The 13,636-nt window shown below is 39.9% G+C and overlaps 1 protein-coding gene across 1 annotated transcript; it reads left to right on the top strand.

Moving 5' to 3' along the window:
- Positions 1-8,155: 8,155 nt before the first annotated feature.
- vma21 (vacuolar ATPase assembly factor VMA21) lies at positions 8,156-11,423 on the top strand. Its single transcript, XM_083980381.1, has 3 exons — positions 8,156-8,323; positions 8,632-8,741; positions 10,397-11,423. Exons 1-3 carry the CDS (start codon positions 8,262-8,264, stop codon positions 10,534-10,536), a joined length of 312 nt encoding a protein of 103 aa, XP_083836507.1. The 5' UTR covers positions 8,156-8,261; the 3' UTR covers positions 10,537-11,423.
- The last annotated feature ends 2,213 nt before the right edge of the window (positions 11,424-13,636 follow it).

The raw sequence follows: 13,636 nt of genomic DNA, 5'->3' as shown, positions 1-13,636 counted from the left end.
ACTTTCACCAAGTGCCTTTTCATGACGTTGAGAGATAAGCATGTTTGGAGAGGACACCGTTGCCACAAGTATTCCTTTAATGTCATACACTTGTCATTCTTCTCTTTCCTCATGTGTAGAGGAAGTTGTATCATCAGTAGCCTACATTGTGTTCCTAACTGGTTTGACAAGCAATGAAAGAAAAATGTCCCAACAGCTAGTCAGTATTGGAGGACCAGGGAGGGGGGAGTCAGCTGCGCGACTTCTTTCTCTAAAATCTTTTAAACGGATCAGTCAGCTCATACTGTAAGGCCTATTTTTGGATGAGAGACTTCACTCTTCAAGCCACATCCCAGCATGTGTACATCACATGCACTGCCTGTTTGTTCAGTACCATCATGAGTACGTCAACAACATAATGAAAATGAAATAAATAAATAAAAAATTATCACCACCGTGTCATTGCGGTTTTAAATGCAACATTAATGATGGAATAGCCTTAAGATTTGTTTTTTCCCTGGAGTGAAGTCCGTTATCTAATTTTAGATTCACACTGAAGCCCCTTCATTCAGTTCATAGTCCGGCTATGATGGATTTCAGGCCATTATTGTATTTTGGTTTATGTGATTGTGAATATGTGAAACCAGTGTCAGTGCCACATTTTTGTTGCACTCAGGTTAAATCTGAATCTCCTGTTTGATTCTCAGTGTGTAAGAATAGCTCAGACTCCTTCTTACTGGGAGTGTAGTCTGTATTAATTGACCATTTTTTCTCCTTCACCCTCAGGCTTGTCTTCTGAGCAACGTTGCCCTCATAAAACACACTAGAAGATTGTGAAAGCATTAGCTGTGGTTTCATTTGGAATAAATTTAAAATCAGATCCAAGGCTGCAATTTCAGAACGGGCTTTGTGCTCCCATGGAAAATAGACAATTTTGATAAACTAACTGCTTCAACTACTAAATGTCAGCTAATTTGGTCAGAAATGTTTGAAGCCCACGGGGACCGGGGTCTGCTCTCCAACCCAGGATGATTTAGAAAATCTGAGAAATTATAAATAACAAAAATTAAAAAAGGAACAACCGATCACAAAACACAAAGCTAGCTTTCTTGTTTGTTAAATGACCAAGGGGTATGATATGCATCAGGAGCTGGAGACTTGATTTTGTGAGTGTGCCTGCCCTGCGCACATGTCACCCTCGCTGAAATGAGCTCTGACAAACAAACTATGAGCGGTTCACCTCACAGTGAGGCTCCAAGATGTCAGTGTGGCACATTCTTGACAGGATGCACTGTTGCTGGAATATACAGTAAAAGACACTTCACATTCCCAATGTCTAATTCCAATGATTTATAATTATTCCCAGTATATTCCAGATCTACTTTCAAATCCATTTTCCGACTTCTATATTCCGCTGTGCTTTGCTGTAGCCAAGCTGGGATAGACTATCTGGTGTCTGGCTAAATTAAAACCTCAGTGGGTGATTACAGATGCAGGGATAGGAACCTGAGTCCATGATGGACTTTAGATGAGCAGAGGGAGACTCGAGCTGTCTTGCAGAGTCAGGTGCTATCTATTTGCAGAGTTGTGAAATGCCACAAAACTGTTCAATTCTGCTTGCAATCTTACGAGCCTGTGGAAGAAAGAAGCTACCCACATACCAGAGCAAGGTCAGCCACAGATGGCTAAAGGGGCTTGAGGGAGGATGACAGTGTCAGCTCACACCAAAGAGTCAAAGACTAATGGCAGGGTCATCCTTGTATTTCCCCCCCTCTCACCTTCTGCTATTCATTTTCTCATTTTCTTGCTCAGCATACTTGTATAGTATACTGTATTTATCCCGTTCTCTCCAAAGGCATCAGAGGTGCAGCTTGACATTTTGAAAAATATGCTTCTTTTGTCTTCTTGCCAAGTGTAAGATGAGACAATCGATAACCACTGCCATATCTGCCTGTTAAGTATGGAGCTACAGTCAGAAACAACAGGAGGAAAGAAGCCACCTGCACCTCTGACACCATCAAAACACATTGTCCCAGTGTGAAGAAATATCCTTACACAAATATAATATATATTTTTAAGTATGAATCATATTAGATTACACTATATATAAAACATAGTCATATATAATCATATGGCCCATACACATACTGTATGTTGCCAAACTGTATACAACCTAAAGCCTGTCAATGTGTTTATAATACACACAGCGAGTTCCAAGTCTGAAACAACTTTCCTGAATTGGGAAGTTGGACATATTGAATGAGAAATAGAAAGAACATATTCAAACATATAAAATGTATTTTGATTTAATAAACATGCATAGGCTGCTTAAATCAAATATAGATATCATATAGAATGCATCATATACATATTTATAATATAGCCTACATACATTTTGCTATGGGTGTTTCTTATTGTATATCTTCATACTGTATATCTCATAGATAATGTAGGTGGCAACATCACTCTTGATTTGGGCACGTATATCACATTACATTTCTCTTGGAAAACACTTTGGAGAATACATGGTCTTTGTAATTAGTGGTAGTGAGGTTTAGCAGCAGATGCCTTTATTCATTTATTTTTTATCTTTAGAAAGATTGAGACTAGCTGTTTACACCTGCTTCGCATTCAGACAAGAAAAAAGGTCTATGGCACAACTCACATACACAGTAGATAAACCAAAAGTAGCCTACAATCCAGAGTCAAGGATGAATAGTTGAAATGACTGATCTCTCCACCCACACTGCCTGTCATTTTGCAAGTGATTTAATATGAAGGGCAATAGCTTCTGGAGACATTTTTCTTACGGTTATGTTCAAGGACGGCATGATCTATCCATTCCGCCCTACTCTATAAGACCCATCATAACTCATGACTTAATTTAGCCAATTCTATGTATATGGCATGTCTCACTGTGAGTTACATTATCTTTACAAGAAGCGTTCTCTCTGCATTTTGTTTTTTTCCTTAGCTGCTATAGTTTTTGTGTCAGGCAAGCTTCCCTCCATCCAGGCCACATCATAAATCCCTTGGTATGGCCATATATACATATGTCAGAATATAATATCATAAATCATGTGGTCTATTGTCATAAGATTCAAGGCATACCTGTTTTATCTTCTGGAAATATATAGGGATGTGCACTGCAGCATCCACTTGATGTCAGAGAGTATTTATTGCCAAAACTGGACCAAGCACAGGGGGAGCAAGGCGTACACTGCTAAACTGGAGGCTGTCTGAGGACATGATACTCCCTCCGCAGCCGTGCTTTCACTTGCTTATTTTCGCCTCCTCCTCAGTGGTATGTGAACAGGAGAGGCCTCCAAGAAACAAATTCTCATTTGTGGGAGATAAAGATTATTTCCACAACGGCAGAACCCTGCCACAAATGTGATTAACACAAAATGGATGAGCAATGAGACATTATATGGCCTTACGCTAGCATGACATGATGGTTTTCCGCCCGCTGGATGAAGCCAAACGTAACACCCCCTTTGCACAGAGGAATTTCTACGGCTCTTGCACATCACTGCATTTTACAGCAGTGGGGTCTCACTGTGGGCCTACTGCCACAATAGCAAGTCTCCTAATGGATTTGTGCATCGGGTTTAGCACTGCCTGTGTTCTCATGCATATGATGTGTTCCTACATGTCCCAGTGGGCTCTGGGTCACAATACTACCAGGAGGTTTTAGGTGTCGTGGGTCCAAGGAAGCCAATGAGAGCAGGAAATAGGGATGATGGTGATTATTTGCGTCAGTTTTCTTGACTTTATTTTTAGACCGAATCATACAGCAGAGGGGAGTATGGATGCATCTGTAAATGTTTAATTATTGCTATTTGACAAAATGTTCCCATGCTCCTTGTTTGTTGACAATAACCGCTAGTGTGTCAAGTACTCAGATTTTTGATTTACACTACATGAAAGTATCAATACAACCAATATATTCCATTGCCTTAAGTCCTATAGTCACAATTTTATAGAGCGGGACTTCCTCTGCATAAAAAATGTCACCAAACATACTAATATTTATCGAACTATTAGATTGTTTTCTAAATTTCCAGTGCAATTGTGTAGTTGTGTTGCAGTGTGTTGGGGGCATGGGGTCACAGTATAAATTGTTTAAAATGAGATGTCATTTTGTAAGTTATTTTGTAAGGAGGTATAGGTGCTGACACTGTGAATGTATCAGCGCTACATTCCACAGAGAAATACACAAAGCACAGAACACAGAAACTGTACCATAAAACAAGCCGTCAGGACTTCTGCAACTTTGTGATGTCACAACAAAGCAGTCACTGCCCTCTGCCATGCCCCAAGCCCCACCCACCTGGACCCACCATCCATTCTTGCAGGACTTGTTCTACCTGAAATCTGCTATATTTATACTCAGTCCCACAGAAAATAATCAGAACCAACCAACCAACCTGTTTTCACTAGAGCTCCAGATAGAAGCATCAGAGAGGAGTAAAACTTTAATGTCTAAGATAAAACAGTGGAAACGTGAGGCATATGGGACCTTAAATTTGAAATTAATATTTGCCTCTGAAATGTTGACATGTATGGAGAAGCATAACATGGAAATACCAAAGAACAAGTACCTCATGTTGTAAAACTGTACATGAAGTACAGCAGCCTACTTTCACTTTCCACTTGTACATGCCAGAGGAAACTACCAAGCCATAAACCTACTGACAGGAACTAATGCCCATAACAATGCTCTCACAGTTGGCATTAGTTGTAAATGACTGACAAGGCTTAGAATAGCAATGAACTATTTTTAAAGTGTTTTATTTCCAGTCTTTTTCCAAATGGAAACTCCATTGACAATAACGGTCCCCATTACGACACTGAATATTCTGTGAAGGACGCGGTGTCGCTTGGTCAAAACAACAGGTGTGGCATGCGGGGTGCCTCATGTTTGACATAGAGCACTGGTGACACGTGGAATGCAAAAGGCATAGCTAGGAGAGTCCAGACAGAGGGAGCCGTGGGAAATACTTCAAGAAGGTCATAGGTCAAGATCCAAGAGGAAGGACAGCCTAGTATTGAACTTGGACCCCTTGACCACATCTACACACTGCTATTCCATTGAGAACATGGATTCTGTCAAGCTTCTATTTTTTGAAACAGTCGTTTTATTAAAGTTCATAATCCCATCATAACAGAGCGAACATGTGCAGTCAGTGACTGTACCAGCTATGTCTTTTGTGGTTTCTGGCCTATTCCCAGTGCTCATTTCAATAAATCTTCTAATTAATTTTGAGTTTTGCATCTGTTTCCAGAGAAAATAAAATTCCAGTGTATTGGGAGGATGTAGTTTTGATCTGGAATAATTGCTTTTGACCTGTTTATGGAAAGAGGTCATGACTCATTTTGTAGTTGTATTACCAGTGCTAGTGATTGACATGAGATATTTTGCTGTACAATTCAAAAAATATAATTTATTTATGGGACAGAGACATTTTAAAAACCACCACTGACGCACAATATCGTGTTGAATATAGCAGCTTATTTCATGCTCAGCGCAGTTGTGTGTGGCACAGTTTGCACTGATTGATTGATATCTAGATACATTTTTCACACTTTTTTCATTTAAACTGAGAATGAATATTATAATACATAAGACTTTTTAAATGAACCTACAAAAACTCTGCAATGTTACTTTAAATCAACGTCTTATTTTCTGCATTTGGAAATTTTCTCTACCAGTTTGTGAGGTAAAATTAGGTGGTAAGTTTCAGAGAATCCCAAGTCATGCAAGTAAAACAGTTTACATTCTACTCATTACTCCAGCTATGAATGAAAATGAATGTTGACTATTTGAATATAAGTGATGTAATTCATCACACAGGCCCTGTCTGAGATGCAGGTTGCTCTGAGAGAAATCAGGTCTAAAGCTTGCAAAGTGCAACATCCAACAAAACAGTAACAGCGTAATGTAATTTTCAAAATTGCTCTTGCTTCATCCAACATCAGATCAGAGAATAATACAATTCCCTGCCACAGTCCTCTGCACCTGCAGGGTCAGTGACATCTTCCTGGCTTTTTGTAGGGTAACTACTTGAATGTGAAATTGCCACAACAAGCAAAATTATTATTTCGAACACACATCACTGGAGTGTTTCTATAGTGGATCTGACTGGTCTCTTTTGAGTGTCTTTTCAATTGAAATGTGTTTTGGGGAACCTGCTGAGCGTGAGACCGGTGAGAACGAAGCCAACTGGAGCAGAAAGTGCCACTCCTTGACACCCAGCCAGGGAGACTTCAACCAGAAACACAGCCAGTGTACCGACACTAAATGTATAGACTTGGCATGAAATAGTCTAAATAGCTCTCTGTTACATCTGCAATTAAATGCGAAATTGTCTCCAGTGATACATTATTCAAGACCAGGGGAACACAAGCATGTAGGCCCACTGACTGCGTGCATGTGCATTGTATGCATGGAGCCACTGAGGACTGAAGTTATGTTATGACGTGTTTTTAATCCACCAGTGATTTAAGACTGCAACAAATGATCCTTGAATAATGAATTTACACATTTACTGCTATTTTTAGGTTGATTATGAGTTGGAGCAAAATACAGTGACATAAGTATGAATGGACGATTGTATTTTGATAAGAGGAAAAAATACAGTTCAGACAGCTTCAGCCTATTCAGTTCAAATAAAACAATTATAAAAAACAAGGTCTCAACTTAAATTGGAGTATGTTTACAAATATGTGGGAGATATATACACCCTTTTCTTCTTCAACCTGGAACTCTTTGGTTACCTCAGCCATAAATCAACCTGCTAAATGATGACATGTCATCCTGAGAGTTTTGATGCATTAGGATGAATCAGAGCTCACAGAAACACAGATTACCCCTGTAGACCACTACATCCATCCTGCTGCTTCTGTAAGCAGAGTAATCATTAGTAAATGTCAGTGCGCCTTTTCTACTTGCGGCCAGACAAAACCTAGCCATAACAGATCCACCAGATTGTTTATTTGTCTTGTTGAGGCTTCGAGGTTTGCATCTTGAGGTGAATCCCTTACTTGCGAGGACTTTTCTCATTTGTTGTTTAGCCTCACCAGGCAAAAGGGGGTCAATCCCAGACTTGTGTTCCTCAGTTGACTTTTTTTTTTACTCCACCCTCCAATTTTGCAAACTGACCTTTGATATCTTTGTGACAAAGAAAAAATGTTTCATCCCAGCAACTAAATTCACAAACTGTGAAAATAAAAATTTTCCTAACTTGTGACCCCTTACACCGAAGTAGACTTAGAGGGAATTCAACTATGTCAGTCAGTGCGTTTCTGCAGTGTCAAGTCAGGAAGCTGTGAGAAAAACCTTTACCCAACATAGCTCCACTCAGCTTCCACCTGAAAGGAGGTGCAATCAGTCAGAATAAGTGAAAACATCTGTGTGGGTGCGTAGGGTCTTAAAACGTCATTAAATGTGCTCACCTTAGCCTACTCTTTGTATTGTTTGTTTGCTTCATCTATTTTGTTTGATTACAGTCTGTAGGCTACTGTAATAATCCATATACTATGTTTCCTGATTGTAAAACGGTAGGCTATCCTTTTCCAGAGCAGGTGTGCAAGGTGTGAACTGCTGCAAATCCTCTGGGGGAAAACTGACTGATGAATGACTGACTGATAATCTGTCTAATACTTTGCTCAAATAAACCTAGAGCCTAAACACAAACAATACTAATCCAATAATACCACTAAATTCTGCTAGACATATTCTGGCAATAGTCAGCCAGGCTTTGACTGTAGAGTGGCCTCAACTGACCACCCATCATTCTCAAACATAAATAACCACAGATCAAATTTTGAATACAATTCAATTGGAATAATGCAATTTCTGTATAAAACAACACTGACATTATGACAAATGTTACAAATTTCAAAATGTGTTTTATATGAAATGTTAAACTAACTTTACATTTGTGGAAACACAAATGTCATCATCAGTGCAATACAATGTAACAAAGAAATTGACGATGAATGGTGAATTCACAAAAAAATAAAAAATAAAATAAAAAAGAGATGTGTGTACAAAAAGAGAGAGAAAAAATGAGAAGGGGATAAAACAGCTTTTACATGTGATGCAGCTGTAGTCAAACATCGCGAGACTGACGTCAAATCCCGTCATGTGACGTTCCCGTGACTCCATGCGGAAGAAGGGATTTCAACAGTGACAGCACAACAAACAGCTGAACGTTAGCATCAACTGTGTCTGTTTTCCCTCGCATATCTCTATCCAGCCTCATATCAGCACAGCAATGGACGGGTCTGTCAGAGCATCTCCAGACGCTGCAGGCGGACCGCCGCCTTATTTTCGAGGGTAAGAAAACAAAGGCCATACTTTCAAAAGAGCGGCTAGCGTTAGCCTAGCTCTGTTTAGCAGCCTCCTCTGTCTGGTGAAGAGAGAGAGGCTCCAAACCTGCGTCTTTCCCCCCGCGCTGCTCGGTGCTTAACATGTGCCAGAGTTTATAAATGAGTTGATTTATGTAATATTGCGTAATCCTGAAACACGACACTACTGCTGGGGGGCATCACCACATCAGCAGTCAGCATGTTAGAGAATCCCGTCCGGTAAAGTTGCTGTCTTGCTGCATCTTGGCTGACTCATGAACTTGTGCTCCTCTGCAGAAATGAAGGCTCCCTGGTTTCTGCCCTCAAGACATTGCTATTCTTCACTATCCTGATGGTCACGCTTCCCATTGGACTGTACTTTGCATCAAAGGCGTACATCTTTGAGGGTAAGCTTTGCAACACTACCTTGTTTGTGTTGGGAGTACAGTGCAAAGCCTTTGATGATTGTTTTCTTTAAACTTATGATTTAATGCAACCACAAACTGCCCCTCTCATCTACTTTAAAGTCTTGTCTTGATCAAAGAACTGAATTCATAAACAGAGCCTCACTGATTTTGTAGCTGTCCCTTATGTTGCAGTAATACAATCAGGGCTGCAACTAACAATTTATCTGCACATCATGCAAACGAGAACTACTGCCTCTGCCAACCAGTGAAGTTACCAGAAAGTGTGGTCGTCTTCTCCCCTTCTGTTCCTAAATTACAAGAGATTACAAGATTACCTTATTTGTCACATACAGAAGCCACAGAGTAACATGCAGTGAAATGTCTCCTGGTTGCTCCTAAACTGGCCTTATAAATATGAATAAAATAAAGCTAATATGATGTAAATTATATAAATAATGTCATTAAATATAATCAGAAATAAGAATATATGCACAGGTCTGTGTATGTGTATGTGTCAAGTTGAGTCCTGGTTCAGGAGTCTAATGGCCTGAGGAAAGAAGCTCCTCCTGAGTCTCTCAGTTTTGGCCATCATACCCATTTTCTTGATCTCAATTCAAAACACTTTATTTGTCCCCGAGAGGCAATTTAAGCAGCTGCTGGAACAGGCAGTTGCAGGGGTGAGATGGATCTCTAATGATCCTGGTGGCTCTGGTCCTGCACCTCCTGTGCAGTGTGAAATAAAGGTCATTAGTTTCCAATTAAACATTTGTATTAAAATGTGTCATAGTTGCATTATGAATTTTTGAGTTATCCTCTAAAATACATTTTGTGAGGTCACGGTGAACTTAACCTTTGAACTTAACCTTTGACATACAAATTGAAATCAGTTTATTACCTTTGTTTGTAACCTTTAATTGTCAGTGCAAGCTCTTTTTAGAACGGTGGAGCAGAGCCAGGAGCTGCTCAGAGCTACGCTACAGAGGCTAATGGAATTTCTTGGTTTCCTTCATCAAACTCATCAAATACACAATCCAACAACTCCAAAACGCACTAGTGGACAAGTTGTAACCTGCACATTCACCACGCTATGAGATAATAACAGAACATTACGAGACAGAGTTGTTTTCGAGACAAATGCAGAGACTGCTTGCCGAAAAACTGCCCCCAACAGGAACGAGCATCAGCGTTCGCTTTTGTATGAATTTACCTTGAAAACATTTTGGAGTTGTTGGATTGTGAGTTTGATGAGTTTGATGAGGGAAACCAAGATATTCCATGAGCCTCCGTAGCATAGCTCTGAGCAGCTCACGGCTCTGCTCCGCCGTTCTAAAAATGGCTTACACCGACAATTAAAGGTAACGAACCCTCCTTTTAATCAGTTTACAACACATCAGTTCACTTGTATTTTTTAAAATAAAAAAAGCTAAGATTGACAGATGATACAGGTCACTTTATAAGTGAGAGGGAGATGGGTTTCAATATATTTGACATCATGTTTGTTGAAGCAAATTGTCATTAGATCATTTAGAAATCAGGACATTTAAATTTGGAACCCAGAAAAACTCAGAAAATCAATTATCATTTTAAGGTTTGATTAGAATTTTAGTCATTTGTATATAGTTTTCAACATTTGCTTCTCCGCCTCTTTTTCCCAGGTTCAATGAAGATGTCGAGCTCTGACAGCTACTTCTATGCAGCCATTGTTGCTGTGCTAGCCGTGCATGTGGTTTTGGCTTTGTTTGTTTATGTGGCCTGGAACGAAGGCACGCCTAAAGGGAAGGGCAAAGACGATTAAGGCATGCTTATGAGCCTGTAACACCGGAGGAGACGGACTCGGCGATTCACAGCTCCCCCCACTCCACCATGGGCTCCAGCACTACACATGGCAACATCTACCAACCAGACAGTTAGGGGATCCTGTTTGAGCTTAGGGTTCAACCTGAGGTTAAAGCATGAATCTACTGTATCTCCCCTGGCATGGGGGAGTGGGTGCCGTTGGGTGTGTATTTCACCAGCCTCAGCAGACCCGCTTTTTGACTTTTTGTTCTCTAGCATTGTTACTTCTGTCGAAAGAGGACAGCCCAAATATTTTAAGAGGCTTTCTTATAAGCTGCCATTTGGCTAAGTGCTCCCAGTCTCTTCACAGTAAAGAGTGTGTCATGTAGGAAAACATCTTGGGCTTTCGATGATGCATGCGAGCGTGTGTGTGTACACACATACACACACACACACACACTGTATGTACCTATAATTTGTGAATGAAGACTCTGATTCCAAAATACTCCACCATATCCTTTCTGTGACAAATTTCTGCCGCTAAATTATGATTTCACTGTCGGTTCTAATCTGCATTTATTTGAAGTTGACTCTTGGCTTCAATATAAACCCATAATGTGCTTAAATCTCTGGCAGCATCTTGGAACAAACTCTTCATGATGTCAGGTCCATAAAATAATCAGTTTGTCCTTTTGTGTTTTTCTTTTTGTTTTAATGTGTACTAGTGAAACGATTTGTTGCAATTTTGAATTAGGACGTTGTTGCAAGATTAGACTGTATTTAAAGAAATGTTTTGTATTGAAGATGTTCGGTGAGCTTGAGGATATAGATGTCATTGAAGTCAATGTAATTCAGAAGAGAATATTGTCTTGCTCAAATAAAGTGAAAAAATGCTTTTGTTTCATATGTTTTCAAAGGTTTCCTGCTATTTTTGTTGTTTGTTCCCTATTTAAAAAACATATATACTGTATATTAGACTGGCTACATGACATGATCAAAAAAACAAAGTGAAGTGAAGATAAGTAGTTTTTTAATTAGTGATATAATTTCAGTTACTATTATTATTATAGTAGTATTAGTATTTGAGGATAAATGTCACTGGCACACATATTTCTATATACATGTGGTCTGAGCATGTGATAAACAAGTTGTATCACACAAGAGGCCATGACTTCCCCTACCATCTGTTGTGAAAGCCACACCAAACCAAACCATGTGCGTGTGTGTATGTATGTGCATTTATTTACTTAGGATCTTTTTTTTGGTGGGGGGTGATTTCAGCTTTGGTTTATTTATGCTCAGTCAAACTCAGTACTTCTATTGAAAACAAACAGTTATGTGTATGTGAGGGGGGAAACTCTGTGTGGCTCGTTTTGTCATAGATAGATGGACTGTTACAGTGTTTATACCAGAAGCAAATTAAACTTTCAAAACATTAACAAACCTGACATGCAATAACAAAGTTCTATAGACTAAACTATTAAAATTGATTACTTTGTTCATCCTCTTTCAAAACAGGATGCGCACAAAGGCCTATTAATGTGACACACATTTTATATTGTGTGCAAAGAAAATGAAATCTTTCACTCTTTGAATTGATTGCCCTGATTTCTTTCCCCAGCTTGAAAGAAATTATAGTGAAAAGAATCAATCAAGTCGCCCAAACAGCAAACACTTTCTCTCTCGGGGCCGCCGCTGATCAGATACTTCTGTAGAGTGGCTTCTGCAGGGAATCTCAGCTGTCACATGGTGGCAGCAAACAGTCGGCTCGTTCCCACAGACGGCACAACAAAGAAGCAAAAGACAAGAGATGACAGATGCCAAGCCATGATGACGACGTCTGCCTCAGAAACCGTGTCAGCAGCTGATTCCTGTTGGCCTCGCTCCGCGCCACATGAGTCTTCGGTTTTCAACAGTTACTCTTCTGTAGCTCCCCGTACAGTTTGGTTCTTAAGCTGTGCAGTCTGCATTGAGTTTAACAAGGCTGGTGTTGGTGATGAGGTGACAGGCCTGCAAGCAATCAGACTGATTCAGTCAGCAAACATCAGAAGCCCTGTTTCCCTTTTGGCTGATATTTCATAAGCTTACCCTAGCAGCAACACAAAGTTGGTGCAAGGGCAGGCTTCGCTTCTGGCTCTTTGTCATTTATCACACATTAGCAGGTTGGCTGCATAGTGTCAGTGTGATGGAAAACAGGCCAGAGAGCACTGAACACTTACTCCAGTCAGGGATTAAATAAACACCACTATTGTATTCAATTGAATTCAGTCTTATTTGTACAGTGCCAAATCACAGCCTGCATTATTATCTCAAGGCACTTTGCAGGCTGAGCTCAAGACCTCACAATATCAGAGAGAGGGAGCAGCAGTTCCCACAATGACAATAATACTTAGACTGATTGTTATACTGCAAGTAATAGTACCAATAGCTATAGATGTCATTGTGTTACATTCATAACATCAGCTTAAATAAAGAAATAAATAGTACTCTAGTGGCAGATGTGAATCCTGTAGCTCCAGAGTCAGAGACACCTGCAGAATAAGGACACAAAGAAAGAGAGAGAGAGAGAGGAGAATAAAAAGTTAATTATATCAATGCACAGAGTGTGTGAGAGAGAAATCAGTGCTCAGTGCATCATGGGAGTGCCCCCAGCAGCCTAGGCCTACAGCAGCATAACTAAGGGGTGGTTCGGGGCTTTATCAAAGAAGGAAGATTTAAGCGCCTAATCTTTGATGTGGAGAGGATGTCTGCCTCACTAACCCACAGGAGAGGAGCCTGATAGCTGAAGGCTCTGCCTACAGTACGTACTCTCAGAAACTCTAGGAACCAAGTATAGGCCTGCAGTTAAGGAGTCTTCTGTTGGGATATTACAGCTCTTTGAGATATGATGGTGGCTGACCATTAACGGCTTTGTCTGTGAGCATTTTTAAAGGGAGCCAGTGAAGAGAAGCCATAGGAGAGATATACTGGAGTCTTTTCACTGAGTTATTGTAACATCCTGATGATAAAGAATTAGAATAATTATTTTGTACATAGCTATGTCACAATTAACATATCATCTAATATGTCAGAGTATCTGTTTGGTATTTTATGTTGAGAGAAATTCAAAAAGAGATGCC

This window comes from Trachurus trachurus (genome assembly GCF_905171665.1).
Source record: "Trachurus trachurus genome assembly, chromosome: 10".
NCBI classification, from domain to species: domain Eukaryota; kingdom Metazoa; phylum Chordata; class Actinopteri; order Carangiformes; family Carangidae; genus Trachurus; species Trachurus trachurus.
Note: the sequence above shows the minus strand (reverse complement) of the source record. Positions and strands in the feature narration are given on the sequence as shown.

Bases quoted from the DNA above. Each gene is read 5' to 3' on its own strand.
- vma21 (XM_083980381.1), top strand. From the start codon at position 8,262: ATGGACGGGTCTGTCAGAGCATCTCCAGACGCTGCAGGCGGACCGCCG. The intron at 8,324-8,631 runs GTAAGAAAACAA...GCTCCTCTGCAG, and splicing joins CCGCCGCCTTATTTTCGAGG to AAATGAAGGCTCCCTGGTTT. The intron at 8,742-10,396 runs GTAAGCTTTGCA...TCTTTTTCCCAG, and splicing joins AAAGGCGTACATCTTTGAGG to GTTCAATGAAGATGTCGAGC.